We start from the raw sequence: 22,813 nt of genomic DNA on the forward strand, positions 1-22,813 counted from the left end.
GGATTCGAACCCAAGACCCTCAGATTGTGAGTCGAGCGCCTTATACACCTGGCCATGCCGGGCAATTTATCTTGTTTAGAAAAGACGTTTTAAATTGTCAGTGAAAACGTAGTATGCAGACTTAAAAAAAAGTGAAAAAGAACTCAACAGAAACTATGGAATTCGTGAAAGTTATCATATTTATTAACGTTATTTTTTGGGTAAAGTTGCTTTTTTACATAAATTTCGAATTAATGTTTTTCTTTTTTTGCACTTAAAAAATATCGTACTTTTCTGCTAGAAACCGGGTTTCGATACTCGTGGTGGGCAGAACACAGATAGCCCATTGTGTACCTTTGTGCTTAATTCCAAACAAACAAACAAACGTACTTTCTGAAGTATATTCAATTGACATAATTATCTACTTACTAAAAACATTATTGAAGTAATCCGTTTTCAAAATATTCAATTGACACATTAAAAAACCCTATAAGCTATTGAATATTAGTTAAATGAGTTTCATGAAACAATGAGGGATCTATTAAGTAATATGACTTAGAGTGAAAACGTGAACTACTTTCTCAGAATGTCCCGGATCTAACTTTATAATCATGGAGTAGGAAATAGATTTGTTGAACTGCATAAGTTATTAATTTTGTAAAATTTTTAGACATTTTTGTTATTTTCAAAATAAAATAGTTACGTCAATGAGTCTAGTTCTTTTTAAACAAGAAGTTTTGGAAAAAATAATGTCTATGTTTAAACTGTATTAAAGTTTCATAAAAAGGTGTTTTCACTTCATTATTTCGTGTTTTACTGGTGAAAAATAGGTTTAACGGAAAATAACTATATAAATTCAGTATATATAGAAGCTATATACGTTTGTGTTGTATGCTATCGAGTTCACGCTTCACAAGAAAAATATCTTTTGTATTTCCATTTACATTTAGTGTACAGTTATTTTTTTTTCTGGAAGTGGCGTAAATATTAATTATAATTTGTACGGTCTTCAACCCAATAAAAAAATTGCAGGAAGTGGCGACTGTGGGTGTTAAACAACAGAAAAGTTAAAATGAATATGGAGGATGGTTTTGAACACAGGGGAATTCTTTAGCTTATCAAAGTGTCACCTGTGTAAATAAAAGCGAATGCAAGCATCAATTGCAACAGAACACTTTGTTTTCTCTTCACGAATGGTTGTCATGTCAACTACATGCATGTAGTGGTCCTTTTAAAATTTAGTGAAATAAAGGAAAGGCAGTGGATCGTTTATGTGTTGCCCAGATAAACCACTGGTTATTGTTAACATATATTCTGTTTGGTTTGTAAAGCAGCATTCATATCAGTTTGAGCTACACCGTCTAATAACCCATAAGCATATCTGAACATCCGGGCTACTACACTCGGGGCGTTATAGTTGCATATCTCGTTCAGATAACATGTTACTGCAGCTCTGTCTCTCATCGGTTACTGTACCATTAAGCAAGCAGTGTTTACAAGTGAGTGAGCCACCAGGACAGATTGGACGACGTATCGAGCATGAATAAAACACTTCCCCGTTTTGGGGAATGTCAGCGACAGATAACTTCATAGGCCTCACTCGGGCGATTTATGTAAATGGTTGGGTTAGCACGAACTGCCTTTGGGAAGCCACAAGCCTCGTGGGAGAGTGGAAATGTACGACAATTCAGTCGATTTTCGATACCCTGCAGCACTGTGTTACTGATGGCAGCGCGCTGGTGCCAACTATCTAACCATCTCTTATATCACACGATGTTTAGCACTATATCTCACCGCATGTACGGATACACATGCGTCTTATCACATTACATATATAACTCAGTAGGTAATAAGAAATACCGATTCTAGCCTGAAACCGAAAAAATCAAATGAAGGATGAGTTAATATTTTATTATGCTAAGAAAGCAAATATAGTTGAGGCATTTTATAATTTTATGCCTCCCAGTGGCACAGCGGTATATCTGCAGACTTATGCTGCTAGAAACCAGGTTTCGATACCCGAGGTGGGCAGAGCCCAGAGAGCCCTTTGTGCAGCTTTGTGCTTAATAACAAAAATTATAACTATAACATTATAGTTTTATTTGCGAACCTGCTTGTTTGGCATGTTGTTCTTCTAAAGATTATTAAAGGCAACTAGGAAGTGCCCAGAACTTTAAACTGTGATTTGATACCAAAGATAACTTACAAACTCCTATGAATATTTTACTGATCTCGAGTAGTTAAAAAAGAGAGAATAAGAATAACATATGGCATAGTGTGATACGCAGGGGGTATAGTTAGGGAGGAGGGAAGAAGCCAAAAGACCATCTCAGTATTCTAAAAACCCACTATCTTTTGATTTATCTTAATTAAACATCGATTTTCAGGTAACTCACTTAAATTCTTGAGTAGAAGAAAAGGTCCATATGCTTTTAAAAAAAAAATAGTAATAAAGATCCCCCTCCACTCTGTAATGCTAGCACTGACTTGGGACGTTGATTTGCTTCAAGCTGTCCATGTGGAATTTTTATTGTCTCAAGAAGGTGACCTGTATATAATGGTGATTGTTTACGACTCAGTTCCACAGCTACACAAATTAAGTACTTCAATGGGACTCGTTCGTCAAGTGCAATCACACGAGGGCTCCGAAAGTCCCTAACTGTCTGAACCTAATTTATTCTAACTTCTTCACTTTTCTCATTGAAAGTCATAGAACCTGATTCTTATATATGAAATGTAAGTTCGCTTCTTAACTTCACAAAAACGCCTCTTGAAGTACAATGAGTTAACTTGCTTCTGTTCACACAATGCACAAAAAGGCCGATTACGGAAAAGTGTTATCTCATCTTCTCCACAAATTTCCATCGTTTTATCAAACTTGATCTTAAAAATCTTTGCTCGGACATTCAGTTTTCTCGCAATGTTTGAGAAACATTCTTTATACCACAATTCGTTACTCTGGTGGCAGATTAACAAATTAACTGACCTGAACTGTCTATTACGTGCTGCATAGCTGGTTATTTCCATAACTGCTTATCATGAACCCAATCGTCGCCTATTTCTCAAATCTTCAAACGTTAATCCACCTTTTCGGTTTATTTCAGAGGAATGTGTGTGGTTAAGTGGTTAGCATTCTCGGATCGTGAATCCGAGAGTCTATGGTTCAAAGCCCGTTGCTGTAAAACCTATTCGGTCAGATAAGAGTAGCTCCAACAATTGGCGGTGGGCTATGTTGACTAGCTGAATTTTCTCTACTGTATCATTTGAAATTAGGGACGGCTCTTTGTGAAAATTCTGAAGCAAAAAAATTTATCTCTCTTAGCATGGGATCAGGAGTGGCCTTTCTTGTTAAGTATTTATGCAATGCAATACCCCATCCACTTACACAACAAATATATGATAACATAACATGCGGGTTGGGCCTATTGTAAAGCTCTAGATTTCTGATCTAGATGGTAAACCAAATTCGTGCGATTCCACAAAATCTTATATGCACTTTAAGCTATGGGTGTGTTATAAGGGTGACAGTCAATCCTTTAGCGTGGATGGTGATGGTAGGGTGTTACTGTCTGCTTGTTATCCCTCTGTTCAGTAGTTCAAAATTAACAGCCTTGCCATAAATACAAAAACAAAAAACCGAAAGCCACATTTTTAAAAATCACGCCGATAACTAAATATTTTACACTTCAAACAATCTAAACTAATAGCCTAATATAAAAAAGTAAACACATTATTATTGTTGTAAAGCGACAAAATGTGTGAGGCTCAAAATCAAACTAAACCTATTAAATGACACTTGAGGTCGCTCAATGCTATCATTAGTCAGTTGTTATCGGAAACTCTACCATACAACAGATACAGCAACATGTGAAGACGTTGGTACATTAAGAACAAAAGGTTTCGATACAACCTACAATGGTGTTAAAAAAGCGCTTTATGTTCAATTAATCCATAACTGATAAAGTATTTTAGGTCTCTATATAAAGATACAGAATATGAATAAAGTTCAAAATACATGTTTAAACTTTATGTTTTTGAAAAAGAATTGCATCATTAATGGGAGTTTACAATTTTTAATATCACATTTTACATTTTACACTTTGCTTGCCATATCTCAGTTAATCAGGCTTATATGTTATATGGACCTTATTGGTCGTTTTGTCATTTGTATTCTGAAAATAATAATTTCTAATGGGTCCGATCACGATGAGCTTCAGTGATCATTACAACTATAATATATTCACGACTACCGGTCGCAGGTGGCAATCTGATAAGTTATTCGCGACGATCAACAATGTGTGCTTGGTGCCTGAATAGTGTTGGTGATAATTATTTTCAGGTGGTTTAGGACCGAGGTTTCCATATTGGCCGTATTTCATCAGCGACGTGAAATATGATTGCATATTGTTCACTCTTTCTTGGTTTACAATGTTTAATCGATGTTGTGCGTGCTGTGGCCAGCTGCGTCGTACCTTACACAAGCTGCATTAAACAACCACAGATATTTGTCAGAGCTCCTCCCCTATAGAAATAGAGCATAAAAAATTGCATTGTTGGTGGCAACTAATTTACTAAGAGTGCTAAGTACCTCTTGTACTGTAGATGAAAGAAATTTTCTCTGTATTTCCTGTAGAAAGAACAAATTCTCTTTGGCGTTTTTCTTTCTTTCTTTTTTTTCTTTTATGGTTTGGGTTCACGGCAATGAATATTCCTTAACTATGTGGTTGGAATCATCCCAGACTATTAATAAATGATATTAAACAGTTATGGTTTTCATCTTATTTGCAGAAAAGTTTCTATCTAATATAATTGTTACTTATTTCACATAGGTCTTACCGCCGGATCCCCACCAGATCAGACGGAGCTTGATGAAACAAACGACACTCATACTGATCCTGATCATATCGTCAGCCGTGAGATGGATCGAGATTCCAGTTTGGAACGGAAGCCAAATGGACTACTGAATGGCAATTATATTTCTAATAGCACAGGAGCTTTGTTCAACAATACTCCGGCCAGTGAGTTGGCTGGGTCAGTGGGAAATAACACCAGTTCAATTCCCGGCTGTTTAAACAATTCAAGTAACAACAATGAAAGTAAAACGACAAGTGGGAGCGAAAGCAGTCCAAACAGCACTAACAACTCCAACTCCCAAAATCAAGGCTTACAGCAAAATGATGAGAACACACCAGGAAGTAAAAGACGAGGCCCTCGCACAACCATTAAAGCAAAACAGCTGGAAACTTTAAAGGCTGCCTTTGCGGCTACGCCTAAGCCAACACGTCATATCCGGGAACAGCTAGCTCAGGAAACAGGTCTGAACATGCGCGTTATACAGGTAAGAAATATTTCAATTTCAAGTGATTGTTAGGAATATATATTTGTTTCCTCAAAAGGCTCTCATATTCCATCCAGCTTTTAGTTTCGTGAGCAATACAATAATCTTCGGAAGAATGCTGTATTTTAATAAGTACAATAATTATACTTTAATTAAGACTGAAGTCTAAGATAGGAAATAGAACACATGCTCACATTTACGAGTCTAAGGTTTTGAGAGAAAATGTGTGTTACTTTGGGATGAAAGTTATTTCTTTACTTCCACATTTCATTCATAAGTAACTTTATTTTTCAAAGATAAGCCTTTTATTTTTTATTACTTTGTATATTTCGAAAATGAATAACCCTTAAGTTACACACTTGTTTATATATCAATGGGAGCGACATTGAGCACATTGGGTAATTTTATGTTTTTGCCTATAGCAATATTCATTGCAAATAACCAACAAAAACAAAGAGTGAAAACATTAATTTTCAATGTAAAATATATAAGAGATCCATCAATGATTAATGGGATTAATTTTGATTTTGACGCTGTTTTTGAAATAATTTTTATGTGTCTCGTGTGTTATTGGGGATCATGTAACCAACACATTTTTAGATTCATATGAAGTTTGGCGCATAAATAATTTTGAAAAATGTGTTCCAAAAGTCTATTGATATTTTGTCCCCAAAATTAAAACAAAATATTTTTTTCGGGTTATATCGTACCAAAAAAAACTCTGTCTAAGTGCAAAAAAATTTTGACTAGTCATTACTTCCATCAACAATAATTTAATTTCATTTTTATAGCCCTCCCTGGTAGCTCAACAGTAAGATTGAGGGTTTATGACGATCGATCCCTCCGCTGGGCAAAGCACAGATAGCCCATTGTACAACTTTCTGCTTAATAACAACAAACAAACAAACTGACTCTTATTTAGGTCGCTACAAATCCACTCTGACCTACACTCATAGCTAACATTTACTTCTTAATAAGAAAAGCGTGAATGCAAGTTTAAATATTAAAACAGTATCATATGATTATTTTTGAATGACTTTTATGTCGAAATTTCAGCAAGGGATTATCTATTTTCAATACTAAAATAAATCATTTGCGACAAATTACAAATACGGTGGAAACATATTTAATTATATTTACAACTTTAACTATTTCTGACTAATTACTAACCAAAATAAAATGGAAGTTAGTGATAAAATTGATAAATATCCGAAACAGTCTTTGGAGTACTTTCCAATTAATTAGAGATGTGTAACTAGCTACTACAATTCTTTAGACAGAACCGTAACCCTGATATGGAGCTAGTTACTACTACACTTCTTTAGACAGAACCATAACCCTGATATGGAGCTAGTTACTACTACACTTATTTAGACAGAACCGTAACCCTGATATGGAACTAGTTACTACTACACTTCTTTAAACAGAACCGTAACCCTGATATGGAACTAGTTACTACTACACTTATTTAAACAGAACCGTAACCCTGATATGGAACAATAATTAACTGTCAAAACTAAAGCTCTAAACATTTGAAGCCAGTGTCGATTAAATTATTATCAAAATATAAGGTAATAGTGTGTGGAAAGGATAGAAAAGCTATAATTATTATTAATTTAAACAAATGGCTCTTATTATTTCTTGTTCAATAAATTAATGAGAAAAAGCTTTAATGTGTTCTGTATTGCTGATATTTTTTAATTCAACAAATTTATCTTGGAGTCATGTCTACAACAATAAAACTTGTAATATCTAAATATAATAGGGCCACTGAAATGTTTTTTACAAGTGACGGTAATCTATAAGGAACTAAGAACCATAATAAATAAACGAATAAAAACAACTTAATTAATTCCTACGTTAATGAAAAGTTCTCTCACAGTGTGGTGTTGTAACTAAATTGACCCGATTTTCTGTATAAAAGGATTAAATTCATTACTAAACGAAAGAACCCAGTATCTGTTAGCTTACAATGTAAATGTCAGTGGCATGTGATTTCAATCTAATATAACTGTATGCTGAAAACTGTATGTATGTGACATATTATTTGCTTTGGACCGATCAGTTATTTTGAATAAATCATAAAACGCGGTTTAATTGTTTGTTTTTAACATCAGACAACACAGAGAAATAGATTCATATGAAAAGCTTCCGTGGAATTAAATACAATCATATAAACTGAGCAGTTTCGAAGAACACTGAATATTATTTTCCAAGCGTGTAAGCCCATAATGCTTACAAAGTGTCAACAGGTACAGAATGGTGTCTTTTTTGTCGACGACCGTTGTATTCTTCCCCTCGAAATATGCATAAAAATATACTAAGCATATAATATAAGATATATGTTGCATCTTAAATCATTCGAAGCGCTAAAGGTTTAGTCGATAATAAAATTATTCAATATATAGATTATCATTCTATTATTCTGCATATTTCAAATTTGCAAAACCCTACTGACAGAAAAAAAAAGTGGAAAGAAATTCAGTATTGAATCTATTGCATTTAGAACAGCAGTGTTTTTTTAAATACTCAAAGTCTTCAGGAGCAACCGCTCTTTAAAACTAAGTCTATTCTCATATTTTCCAACAACAGATCTCTCCAAATTCAGTCCGGATCCAATTCTGGATCACTTTGAAGCATTTTTTATAACGGGTGAGATAGAGCATTTTCGCGGGTTTGGCTTAATAACTCTGTAAAGTGTGATCGGATTTGTACCAAATTTCATGGGCACATTGAGGTTGAGATTCCTCATCACACTACAAAAAATAATCCGGATCATTGAGTTTTCGAAGGTGAAATTTGACGTTATCCAATATAGACGCATGCAATCTCAAAAAGGAGCGGCGAGACAAGGTTATGCAATCTCTCTGATTGCTCTTGTTTGTTTTGTTGTGAAGCCCAAAGCTACATAGAGGGCTATTTGTGATGTGCCCACCGATTTATAGGGACATAAGTTTAGAGACTTACAGATGAACCACTGGAAGGGGATTTTACAAAAACCATAAATCGTGTAAAATATGCTTCCAAGCAAGTATTAGACAATAATTCAATGACTTCGTCGTTTTTGTTTTTTTTTCTGAATGGAAACAAATTTAATTTCTTGTATTATCATCTTCTAATTAAACTCGACAAGAAATAAAACTGAATGAAATTAAAAACAAAATAATATAATAGATAATGACTTTAAACAGATGACCAAGAAGACTCACACAACTACTAAGTTTTGCTTCGCAAATCAATGTTTCTAAAACAAAGAAAAAACACTTGAGGAACAAGGGTGATATCAAAAGAGTAACCATTTGTGATCAAGACATTTCGGCAGCAAGTTGTAGTCAGGAAATCCTGGCAGCCAATTGTGGTCATGACATCCTGGCAGCCAATTGTAGTCAGGACACCCTGGCAACCATTTGCGGTCAGGAAATTCTGGCAGCCAATTGTGGTCATGACTTCTTGGCAGCCAATTGTAGTCAGGACACCTTGGCAGCCATTTGTGGTCAGAACCTCTAAGAACCAGTTGTGATTAAGACATTCTGGCAGCCAGTTGTGGTCAGGACATCCTGGCACTTTCATTATTTTGGATTTCAGCCTGTGCTAGTTGCAGATGGGTCGCTTCCTATAAAACATCCAATCGAGCAACGAACTTATAGGATAACTAAGAATTAGTCACGTTAATGGCCACAACTCCAGAATTGCAGACTTTGGTTCCAACTCTAAATAAAAACTAAAGAGTCATACATTTTGTTTACGTCCGAAATTGACATATAACTATAAGTTATAGAGGTGTGTTTTTATGATGATAAAGTCGTCACAAATAAAGATATTTTACCTTCTTCTGGGGACGGCTTACGTTTCATCAAAGCCTATTTTAATTCACAAATCTTCAATTTCTGTGAATCTCACAAGTAAACAACAAATAAACACCTAAACGGTCGTGATGACATACATATAAAATCTCTAGAGCAGGATAGTTTTTGAACATTCACTCTTGAATGGACATCCTCATATTTTCTATTGCAACTGGTCAACACCGCAAGTATAACTCTCGCTTACAAAACTGACTATACCGGAGTAAACAATACATCAGTTTCTCTCCCCCACAGTATTCACTTGTATGACAGAAAGACATGTTGTCAGGGCATTCATAACATACAATCAAACTGTGCGTGAATGCCTTAGTCAAAACCATTACAATTCGGCCCGGCCTGGCTAGGTGGTTAAGGCGCTCGACTCGCAATCTGCGGGTCGCGGGTTCGAATCCCCGTACCACTAAACATGCTCGCCCTTTCAGCCGTAGGGGTGTTATAATGTGGCGGTCAATCCCACTATTCGTTGGTAAAAGAGTAGCCCAAGAGTTGGCGGTGGGTGGTGATGACTAGGTGCCTTCCCTCTAGTCTTACACTGCTAAATTAGGGACGGCTAGCGCAGATAGCCCTCGTGTAGCTTTGCGCGAAATTCAAAACAAAACAAAAACATTACAATTCACTTACTTAACCTAGTTCACAACATAACCTCCGTTAATAATGAAAACTGATGATATAAATAGCGCCTAGATCACTGTCATGTCCTAGCCTGTGTGATGAGCCCTGATATTAGGTGGAAGGTCTTGTCGACACTGGATGTGGCAAAAGTAGTGTGGTTATATCTAAAATATTCTTCGTTGTTTTCATTCGTATGTTTTTAGAATTATATGAATTTAAAATGATACTAGGTTATAATAATTACACGATCAAATTAAACATATAAGTCAATCACTGCTAAAACAAACAAACATAATACACTCCCTTACATACAATTTTGTTAACCATAACTTCTAGAAATAGGCGTTTATCTTCCTCTGTTTTCATTATAAACTGTATTGCCGAATATTATCTGTTCAGGTGGTTCATGAATTCTGGAATATTTTCACTGGTGTGTGCCATATTACGAATGCATCATCATCAACATATTTCAGTTACATTCTGGTTCTTATAGCAGCTGTTTTGATGATGTTATATTCAAAATATTTCATCCACGTAGAGGTTATTGAGTATTGGTGATAAAATGAGACTATCGCTTTGCCTTCTTGTTAATAGTATTTATCTTCATGTAAGAAGTAAGACGTGTTGATACTGAAATTTGGAAGGTCTTTTATAATGGAGGTAGGTGGTAAATTGGATGTATTATTAAACAGTGTAGTGTTTAAACACACACATTATTAATTAATATACTGAGGAGACTCAGATTAACAAACTAACTTCAGTCATTGAATCTGAAACAAAGAAGCCTCCTTGTCCTCTTTATGCTATAGGTCACTGTAGAGGTTCACCATGCCATCTCTTAGCTAGTTTTCTTGTAAATATAATATTATCATTAACATTTAAAACGCCTCTTGCATGTTAACATCTCAATCCAATTTGATAGAGTTTATCAAAACAACCACGATAACCTCAGAAGATACAATGATCATCCTTCATGTATCCAACATATTCATTAACATACTAAACCTGGAAACCCTAAGATACTCCATCAACAGCTTGAAAATGATAGAACTCTTGAGGAATAGACTTAACTGATAGTCTTAGTTATAGCAGGAATTTTAACCCACTGTGTCAAAACCTCCAAATATATACTATCAACAACAAGAAGACTAGATGGGCTCACTCCTATCACCAATGTTCACTAACTTCTACATGAATTATTTTGAAGATAATACTCAAACAACCACTTTAAACCTAGAATTTGATTGAGATATGTTAATGGCATATTTGTATAATATAGCCTCACATTACTAACAAGATTCCAGAATCCAGGAATCACCTGAACAGATAACATCAAGCAATTAAAAAATAATTTAACTCCAAGCCTTAGACGTGATGGTTACTAAGATACATCATAGGAGTTTACAGACAATCCTCTTTGGTAGTGTAAAATGCATATTTTCTAGAATGAACAATATGTATGATACAGAAGATGTTATGAAATAAGAAGTATATATTACTAAACCTTTCATTGACAGTGGATACCCAGAACACTTGACAAAGAAGAAAGTAAAGAATAAGAAGGAATATATTTACAGACCCACAGTGATATAGTCTATGTCAAAGGTTTCTCTGAAATATATATAGAATTTGTGAATATCATAAAATCAGAACAGTATTCAGAAGCTACAACATACTATGATTATAGTTAGTACACGGCAAATCACCTAACGACTCTGTTGAGAGTAAGAACGCCATTTACAACATTCCTTGTGAATATGGATTCCAATACATTTGAGTAACAAAAAGACCAATAAAAGTTAGGGTTTAGGAACATAACAGACATACAAGACTATGAAATTCTTTTCTATATGAATTATCCCACCATGCTAGTGAAGAAGACCATACAGTAAAATGGAATAATGGAATATGAACCACATACCAGTAAAATAGTGATGAAAGAAGCCTTATACATCCATCTAACTGATAACACATAAGTCAGCAAAATTTGGATATCCTTCTTGAAAACATGGAAAGGATTAGTTGATTCAAGTCATAATGGTTTATCAAGAAAACTGAGAATCGAATCCCAGCCACTTATACTATAAAAATAGTCCCTAAATACATTAGAAGATTAACAGCTAAAATTTAGGATGTAAATTTGTTAGTAAATAGTATCTAGTAATAGAAATTACTAAGTAATTAACAATTATATTTTGATGATTATATAAGCTAGTAACAATGACAACATAAACATCTCGAGGTAGCTCTAAATTTTGGTCAGTGTAAAAGCTGTTCAGAAGATGCCATAGGAGCTATAAACTTCAGTTTTTGAGTTAGTATTCATCTTGGCTGAACAGCAACGCCTTAGTACTGGTAGCTGAGCTGCTGGTGACTTTTTTATCTTATGAAAGGTTTAATATCGTAGAGTATTTATGTTACTAGTGGATCTACTGTTGTTGGCTTTTTCCGAACCTGCACTGAAGATCTTTTATTCACTGGTCTTCATCTACATACTCCACTTCTTCAAGGCTGAACACTTGGAAGATGCTGCATCACTAGGTAATGAAACTGAGTATTCCATTCAGCAACCTGCTTAAACTTCAAAAGAAACCCAACTAAATCCTACTTTGTTAACATACCAGTCAGTTGACTGGTATGTTTGTGTTTATTGCCTCTCATCAAGGCCAGCTAGTTTTATGAATCAGCACTAGCCAAGATTGTCTAGACACTTTGTTTCAGCATTCTCACTATCGCAAGATTTGTGTTCAGACCTCAATGTGACATGCGTTACCAACTTAAGGACCTAATCAGTCATGACCTCTTATATCTAAAGGCCTGGAAGATGTTAGAGGAACAAGCTTCTTAGTAACTAAATGTCCATTCTATCGGATATATCTACTAATTAGTGCTCACTCATTGACCTCATTGTTCTCAAGCAACCTCTTCAGCTGCTTGAAGAGAGATACTGGTCAGTATATAGTGCCTACCAGCCAAACCCTTTTGTGTTGTAGCTCAAGCATATCAGCTAATCCATGGAGATACTGTAATCTGAATGATGCCCACTAAAACATCCTGTAAGATATTCCCACAAGGTCTTAGCATACTCTAACTTCTGTGTCCCCGAGTGAAGCTCCATCATCAATGGCTTAATTCTCCTCTATACCTTCTTGTCCTGGCTGGTTAAAGATATTAGCAACCACGGACATTATCAATGGTTTTGGTTTGGTTAACTGGTTTAAGAATATAATGAGAAACCTCATAGTGTTTAGAAGTATGTAGAAAAGCATTTTGTGTCCAAGTCTTGATTATAGCAGGAATGACATTCATTATTCATTTCTAGTTTCAAACCTGTGTGTGGTTTCTTCTTTCCACTCAAAGTCTCAGGTCTGCTGCTCGAATCAAGATATAGAAAACGTAAAAAAAAGATACAAAAACACTTAAGCAGCAAATATGATGCCAAAAAATAGTCAATCATGCTTAGCTCATCCTGGCACTTCCGTTATCTTATAAACCAACCTGCTCTAGTTACAAGAGGGTTGCTTCAAAAAAAAACAAAAAAAAAACAGCCAAATCTTTCAATTGAGTAGAAAGTTTATAAAATAACTAAGAACTGGACCATTTAGTGTTGCAGAACAGATGTTAGAATTACAGACTATTTGTTTCTGTGCTAAAGGGAACTTGCCAATCATGAATTTTGTATACACCTAAATTGTACATATATCTATACGCTATAGAGGTACGGTGTTTTTATAATAAAATAATAGCAAGCCCTTAGACAGGAATGTTGTGTCTTAGTGGATAGATAAAATTTATAACTTTGTAATAGTGTTATTATAGGTGCTTCATCATACCTTCTCCCCCCAATGGAACAGCGGCAAGTTTACGGACTTAGAACGCGAAAATTCGGTGCTCGATTCTCCGTGGTGAACACAGCTGATAACCCAGTTTGGTTTTGCTCGAAAACAAACAACAAGTCATCATGTCCTAAATGTATTTTTTCTTCATCAAGACTATGCAAACCCTAATTATCATAAAATAGTTACTTATAACATTAAGTGTATTACTTAGTCAATATGTTTTAAAGTAGAGTTTAAATAAAGCACAACGGATAAGAATAATTCAAAGCGATAATTTTAGCAATACGGTAGTGATACGTTCCAGCATGAGGTTTAATAGCGAAGGGATTCTGACTGTATCTCTGAACTGTGCAAGTGAATGTCACAAATTGATTTTCCAGCCTTGATTTTTTTTTAGAAATATACACGCTTAACGTCTTTTCGAGGATCTTTATTGAAAAATCCTAGCTCTTGGTGAGACCTGGATTGAAAATAACATAGTCGCTGTTCTAGCTTCACTATTAAAGTCAGCCAAAGGTATCAATTACATGATAGATGCAAATTGCATAGGATCGTTCCGCAGACCTGAAAATGACAAAGAGCACGTGAGCCCTCGAGGGTGGCGGGAAAAATCTTACCAGTTTTTCGAACTTCTCAATCAGAAATTTTAGGTTATACGATTTCGTTTTTCCTTTATGTACGAACGATTTTAGTCAGAATAACTAATTTATTGTATAAATGCAGTCCACGTGAATTTTAAGCCAGTTAAATCAGTGATATTCTTGTAATGCGTTAATTTCATTTTGTGAAATGTACTGACATATGAGTTTTACTAAAAGCTACAATATTTATACCATGTGATGAGAAAATATAGCGTTGTATGCAGGATAATGAGCATTGCAGTTATCTCTTCCTATTATTTTGTCCACTCATCCATATAATTTGATCGTTCTCGCTTTAATCGCCAAAATAGAGGTTGAAAAACAGTTTTATTAATGTCAAAAAGGTTGCTAACTTAATTATGTTATGACCAATTGTCGATTCAAACGTGCTCAGAAGTACGCCACTTTTTAGTCATTTCTCATACTTGTTTCACTCGTTTGTCAGGTCAGTTGTTAGTCATTTCTCATATTTGTTTTAATTCATTTTGCTAGGTCTGCATATAGTTGTAAAGTTACAGAAAATTACAAAAAAAGCCATCACATTCATAACAACTGAAAGAGCAAAAATAAAAATAAAATATGTACAGTGTTCTTGATTTTATTTTACGGTCAACCAAAACTATATGTGACCAATTGCTTCCTGGAACAATAATAGAAATTAAAATTTCACTTAGGAAGAAAGGTTTGGTGCATCTGGAATCACGTAACGCACACAGTATGTGTAATCAGGCTTAATGCCTTTCACCAAAATGCTTTGATTACTGTATAGAAGAGCCGCTTTGTTATAATTACAGGCTTGTGTGAGCATGCCAGTTTTATTTCAAGATCAGTGTTTGTTTGTTTTGAATTTCGCGCAAAGCTACACGAGGGCTATCTGCGCTAGCCATCCCTAATTTAGCAGTGTAAGACTAGAGGGAAGGCAGCTAGTCATCACCACCCACCGCCAACTCTTGGGCTACTCTTTTACCAATGAATAGTGGGATTGACCGTCACATTATAACGCTCCTACGGCTGAAATGGCAAGCATGTTAGGCGATTCTAGCCCGCGACCCGCAGATTGCGAGTCGATTGCCCTAACCACCTGGCCATGACGGGACCCAAGATCAGTGTTCGTGTTTGGACGGTATACATATGGAATTCATGTGATATGATAAAAACGAAAATGAAATATAGAAACTTTATAAGTACTCGAACAAGAAGTTGCGATTTATTAGAATTTGCCATTTCATCTCATCTATGGGTTAAGACTAATTATCTCGGTCAGGTTCTTTCGGCCACAAATTAATGCACTCGCATTACGGTGTTTCAAACGAAGTTTGTGAATAAAAAAATATGTTTCGATAAAATCAAATACACCGTAGTCTTTTCACTTACACAAAATCAGCGAGTTTGCGTGTATTCAAATCTTCGGATTTCTTCATAGATAGATGACCTGCTTTCTCAGAATATTTTACTGCGCGCGCGTGTGTATGTGTGGTACTGATATCTCCATACTTTATCGAGTAGCTTTGTATATGTATGGGGTAAATATATATAAAGCTTGTCATGTTCATTCATAACGCTCTATGTAGAGATGTTGCCAACCTATCGACACCCCGCAGCCTGCCGTTTCCCACGCCCGTGTGGCGGCGGCGCTTGCGGTAATTTGTGGCCATATAGATTGAACAGAATGCTCTGTAGTAGAAGGTGGATGGTCTCGCAAAACTAACTGCTCTTTAATTTAGCCACCGAATCATTGCCTCTGTACGGACTTATGTCTGGGGTGTTAACAAAAATTAAGCCAAATATGCAGTTCTGCATAAGACCATCCAAAACGTGGCACTGCTATTATGTGTTTCTTGTCTTATTTGAAACAGTGAATGTCTCATAGACCTTAAGATTAGCCCAAGAGACGAAGGTTCTTCTTAAACACAAAATTCACTGTTTTGTCATATAGCACCGCTAAAATTAACTTCCTGTTTCAAAATCTGGGCTTATCCATTACAAGAAAAATAGGAAATCATAAGGTAAACGACCTTCTTGTTGTATATTTAATCATAATAAATAACCGAATAAAATATTCATTCAATCTTTTCGTATCTAGGTAGCTCGAAATGTGCTACATAAGATAGCCCCCCTTTTTTTTCCAACTTGTAATAAAGTTTGCTGTTTAACCACAAGCTTTCACTCTTTGTTGCCATAGATGTGCTGGAAAAGATACTGTAAAATTTATTTAAGGAGAGCAGCTGTAATAAGTGGAATTAATGTGTATGAAAAATGTAAATAAACAATAGACCTTGCTTGTCCTTGAAAATACCTCAACGGCTCAGTTCTATTTTCTACGCCAAAAAATTAAGATTTTTGTATATTTTGTGTTAAGACTTTTTATGCTGGAATGACTGTAGGTTTATACGTCATTATCAAGAACAAAATATCTAAAATATGCAGCCTGAATGTAATTAACACTCCACGTTTGCTTTTATATCACTTCCGTCAATAATTTGTGTTAAAGTAATAGAACATTCTTACGAAGAAATTTTGTAAAATATGCATATCAATTATACATATAAGAACGTTTATTTGTTTATCAATTTTGATTAACTTACATATTCAACTATCGAAAATACCCGATTAGCTGAAATTTAAATATGCTTTATTGTGAAATAATAATACACATTAAAAGCAGAAAAAATGATAAAGAATATAGTAAGTTTTTCGCAATATAGCCATAATACGTAATTCCGAAAAGTGAAATTTCATTAGTTATGTACTCTGTTGTGAAAATGCAGATGCTGCTGTTTTGGAACATTACCTGCCATCACCTGAAAAAAGACTGTGTCTTATTCGTCTCCAGACTTGATTATTTACTGCTGTTTTGATGATCGTTTCTTTTTTTTATCATATAATTATATGGCTGTGTTACCTGCTGGTAGCAGACGGAGGCTTCTAACGGAAGTACAAATTATCAGAGTTGTTCACGTGTTGGAAGGCGTACAAACAAAGACACAAACATTATATCCAAATAGATATTAGTTTTTCTGGTGCTCTAAGGAATCAGTGTAATGTGTTAAATCACTACAAGATTTAACTATTAAGTTTCAAGCTTCAGATTCAACTAACAAACAGATGGGTTGTGAAGTAACGTAGCCTATTTCTAAAAGCAGAAAGACCAACAACAACAACAAAGAGTTTCAACTCAAGAAAAAACAAACTTCAAACACGACTCTAAGGCAAACATCCAGTAAATTGCTTTTGAAGCTTACTTTATATAATTTTATAATAGACTAATAATTTTTATTTAATTTTTTTCCTGCTATGATTTTATGAATATATATATTTTTCCTTGAGATGATCCCTAATTGTCTAAATCACCTGAGGCGAAAGTTGACATATTTCTTCCTGATTTTGTGGTAAATAAGTTACTATCAGGCAGAACTATTATAATACACTGGTGCTTGATCTAATGCATTAAACTTAATTGTTTCCAGTCATTATTTTTGTTTCACAAAACTGTCTTAAATGTATAAACATACAAGATTTATTTTGGAAGATGATTGCGTATACATAATGTTCATCTTTAAATATGCAAGGTGTTCCAAAAGTTAGTGGCCGTCTACTTAAGTGTCTTATTTTGTTCCAGAGCGACTAATTTTTGGACCACTGTGTGTTATTTACCACACTGGATGAGTTCATTTTTCGTCTTGCGTTTTCTTTCACTCTTTACATTATCATTAAATATTTCTCGAAATTAAATAGCTTCAAAAAATGCGACCTTAATTTACATCCAAAACTTTCTCCGGGAGGCTGAACTTTTTTTTGAGGGTCTCATCATCTTCAGTCGCCATGGTTGACAGACGTGAATGTTCGTTGGGTCTTTATCCTTGGTCAGCTATCTTCAAAACTGTATTAACCACACCTCTAACACGCCCTCACAGAGCATCAACATACACGTCGTTTATTTCACCGTCTACAGATTTTTTTCAATACATTAAATTATTAATGAAAAAGATAATTATATTGCCAGATATATTCTTCTGTAGCTCGTGTTGCTAGAAGGTGGTAACAATTCAGGTGGTTAGCCAAAATTTGATTCTCGTTCGATCCAACGGCAGGATCTCTGGTGAGCTAGCTTATATATATGCATATGTATCATAAGCTAACACATATACACATATGTATTATGAGCTAACACTTATATACATATGTATTAAGAGCTAACGCATATATCCTAATAGTGGAAAATTTTATTGCGTTACCCAATTTTTTCACACTTTTCTTCGGAATCATCACGTGTTTTGAGGTCCTAATACCTGTAGGTGCAAAAGTGTGTCATGAGTGATGCAATACTGTCTAATTACTAAATCAGCATCTCTATAGGCTGTTTGGGTTTTGCATAAAGGTTCTTATTGAGAGTCAGTTTAGAAACTTATCTGCTACAATGTGCATATGATCCTACCATGGCCATGGGTTGTGAGTTAACTCCATGGAAAAAAAAGTAGTCATTGTTTCTTTGAGCAAAGAGAGATTTCCGACACGGCATATTGCTAAAAAATTTATTTAACCAATCTACTATGGACTGCTGGGTACAGAGATATACAGAGACTGGCTGTGTGAAGCGGCGAAAGGGAAGGGTAGGAAGAAAGCTTCCACAGCAGCTGGCGATCCTGTTCTGAAACACAAGAGCCTACAGAATCGTCGATTGTCGTTCACAGATCTCAAAAGAGCATGGCAGGAAACTTTAAGAGTCACTGTCACCGTGTGTACCGTCCATTCTCACCTGTGTTCAGCTGATCTTCCACCAAGATGGTCAAGAAAGAAACCCCTCCTCACTAACAAGACGAAGAAGATGAGGCTCAAGTGGGCTAAAGAGAATGTTGACTGAACTGAAGCAAGGAACAAATTGATCTTCTCAAATAAATCAAAGTTCAACCTGATCGGGTCTGATGGGAAGCACTTTGTACAACGTCAGCTTGTTTGAATGCAACTATGAAGCATTCGCAGGGTCATGTGATATGGTGATGCATCTCTGGCCAGGGTGTTGGACGCCTGTCTTTTGTGAAAGGTACAACCAATGCCGACAAGTACATCGAGATCCTTGAGTTCAGGTTAAAATTAGAGCCAACAATTCGGGATCACTTGGGTGGAGCTGGCCATTGAATATTCTAGAATGACTCTGCTTCATGCTACAGGACTAAAAAGACTGATAATATTCATATACTCTATACAGCAGACATGAAGTAAAGAGTGGAAGTTCACTCTATGTGTATTAAAAAGACATCTTAGGTTTTATTTCATTGCGTCAGGTAAAGGACTATATTCGAATGAAGAGGATCAAGACACTATCCTGGCCAGGCAACAGCTTATATCTCAACTCTGTCGAAAACTATTGGAAGGTAATGGGTAACAAACTACAAGAGAAAAAACCGAGAGCACCTTGGACATACAGAAAGCCATAATTGGCGTGTGGCATTATTAATTAACCCCTGCTTACATTGTGCCCCTCGAGAACTCTGTGCCACGGCGATGACAAGCAGTTATCAAGGCTATAGGGAGCATAACCAAATATTAAAACAAGGAACAGACTTTCTGACTACTTTTTGTCAACTCCATTATTGGCGTTATCTTTAGAGCTAGGTTTTTATGCTCAGAGAACATTTTTAGTATTTACTTAGTATTTGTTGATCGTCTGCTGTAATACGTTTGTCATGGTTGGTTTCTTAATAAAGATGCATATATGTGTTTAGATGACTAAAATATGACTCAAGTTACACCACACAATGTCCATAACCGTTTTTCACTAGTTCTGACACTTCCACACTACAAAATCTCGCAAAAAACTACAGGAACTAACAAAAGTGGGGGAAGAAAGGAGTGACGCAATAATTGTTTTCCACCACTGTATCGTGAGTTAACGCGTATATACCTATATATTGAGGGTTAATGGATATATATTGATAGCTAACGTACTTATGTATCTTGAACTAGCGCATATATATATATATATATATATTATAAAAAGACAACTAGAGCAAGTATAGTGTGTATATTGGCTTTGTCTTATTTATTCTAAAACAACAAACCAGACTGAAAGTAATTATAACTCATGGGTGTGTAGTATTTAACATATAGAATACAATTAGACGAATTTAAAGGCTTGACAACACTACAGGTAACTATATTTATTAGTGTTAAAAGTGAAATTATCTTTTATAGCTTAATATTTGGAGGTTGATACCAAGGTTGCATGTAGTTTTTTACTTCAATACATTTCCAAAATTTACACATGCATTTGAAGTGAGTAGGTCTTGTTGGTTATATATTTCTATTAGCCTCTGCAGGTTTTGTTGGTTATATGTTTCTATTAGCCTCTGCAGGTCTTGTTGGTTATATGTTTCTATTAGCCTCTGCAGGTCTTGTTGGTTATATGTTTCTATTAGCCTCTGCAGGTCTTGTTGGTTATATGTTTATATTAGCCTCTGCATGTCTTTTTAGTTATATGTTTCTATTAGCCTCTGCATGTCTTGTTGGTTATATGTTTCTATTAGCTTCTGCAGGTCTTGTTAGTTATATGTTTCTATTAGCCTCTGCATGTCTTGTTGGTTATATTTTTATTAGCCTCTGCAGGTCTTGTTGGTTATATGTTTCTGTTAGCTTCTGCAGGTCTTGTTAGTTATATGTTTCTATTAGCTTCTGCAGGTCTTGTTAGTTATATGTTTCTATTAGCTTCTGCAGGTCTTGTTAGTTATATGTTTCTATTAGCCACTGCATGTCTTGTTGGTTATATTTCTATTAGTCTCTGCAGGTCTTGTTAATTATAAGTTTCTATTAGCCTCTGCAGGTCTTGTTGATTATATTTCTATTAGTCTCTGCAGGTCTTGTTAATTATATGTTTCTATTAGCCTCTGCAGGTCTTGTTGATTATATGTTTCTATTAATGCCTATAATCTAGTTATGTCGTTTTATCTGGAAATACAAATAAACTTTTGTAAGACATATATATATATATGTATATGTAAAAAATTAGGAAATTTAGATACATTAGTCCTTAGAGTTATAATGAAATTTTTTTGCCACATAATAAATCAGGGGTAAAAAGAATTTCATGTAGTGTTTATATCAAATTTCAGCACTTTTATCACTGTCTGAGGACAGAAACAGACAATAAGTTTGTCTTTCACTTTCAGAAAGTAACTGTGAGATGAATGTCGAAGGAACTTAAGGTAATAGCTATTAAGAAAGATTACTGGCACTCATAACAACCTTCCCTGAAGCCAGCGGCTCAGATTTTCTTGTCACGCTGTACAGATAAATTTTGGTGCCCAGCGTGAAGTCTTCGACGAAAGAAAGGCAAAATTCCACAAACATTATTATACTTGCGGCCTAGAGCTTCACCAACTAGGCGGAGTAGACAAGTTGTCATCAAACGTGAGCTGACGATCAAAAGAACGGCCGGCCATGTAAAAACCTGACCAAAGTTATGGCCAGGCCTTCACTACACGAGAGGGAATGATGAAATATCACCGCCGTACTTCACGCTTATGCTGGACGGAGGCAGAGGTTCTCCGAGCGTCTGCCGCAGCGGGAGAAGGGAGTTGTACCGCTCGGCGCTCCGCTTGGGGTCTGTTCGGGGCAGTTAGTTCGGTTGACTTCAGCACTGGTCTGCTTTCCTGCCTCCTGCGGTTTGTTCTAATACTGACCGTTGAGTTTTGGAACAAATAAGCTACTAGAAGACAAGAGATGTGGACTACCTGTATAAAAAAGAATAATATATTACACAGTCAGAAGGAGTAAAAACATTTTACTTGATAGAAAGATGAATGGGAGGAAATAAACAATTATTATTTATTTAGTCGCCCGTCTACCACAGTATGTTTATCTATGGTTTTGTGAATTCACTCATACTCTTCTTTCAATTGTTTGTCTGTTCATAGGCTCATCTGTCCAACTATTTTGCTCATTGTCTGTCTAATTATAACTCTGTCTACTTACACACGATTTTATTTTAAACGTTGCTTCGTCAATTGATTAATATCTCTGCGCAACGATACAACCTTGTTGTGTGCGGCATTTTGTTAAAAAAAAATCAGCAGGCTTATCTTGGTTTCAACATACTATTCACAAAGATGCGAAAAATTCGAATTAGTTTTTGATGTGACAAGAATTGGAATTAACTTTTAAAGTTTCTTGAAGCAACGTGTATATATATGTTTCAGCACAACTGCATCCTGAATGTCAAATTCATCGTTTATATTTGAAATGTGAGGTCTGAGTTACTTTTCTTGATTTATTATTCGCGAAGTCAACTTCCATTGAATGGATATATATTTTTAATATTGTCTATGCTCAAGAATTGCTGATTGGCCTAACGTAAAAATAATAACAATTCATTCGTTTTCTTGTGGTTCCATCTAGTGGTATCAGAATCACCTGAAGTGGCGAAGAAATTAACATTACTTGATAGAATTCAATGACGGAGGAACCCACTTGGAGACTAATAATGGTTGGAGACGGCTTGAATGGGTAATGAAGAAAAACCTTAATATAAGTTACATAACAGTA

The 22,813-nt window shown here is 35.3% G+C and overlaps 1 protein-coding gene across 2 annotated transcripts in view; it reads left to right on the forward strand.

Annotated features, from left to right (window-relative positions):
• Nucleotides 1-22,813, forward strand: part of LOC106457438 (LIM/homeobox protein Lhx5-like) — a 127,157-nt gene that overhangs the window by 49,401 nt on the left and 54,943 nt on the right. For both annotated transcript variants that reach the window (XM_022383387.1, XM_022383388.1), the window contains exon 3: nt 4,809-5,317. In XM_022383387.1, the coding sequence (XP_022239095.1) occupies nt 4,809-5,317 (509 nt within the window). The remainder of the gene's footprint in view (nt 1-4,808; nt 5,318-22,813) is intronic.

Source organism: Limulus polyphemus, unplaced genomic scaffold (assembly GCF_000517525.1).
Source record: "Limulus polyphemus unplaced genomic scaffold, Limulus_polyphemus-2.1.2 Scaffold331, whole genome shotgun sequence".
NCBI lineage: Eukaryota > Metazoa > Arthropoda > Merostomata > Xiphosura > Limulidae > Limulus > Limulus polyphemus.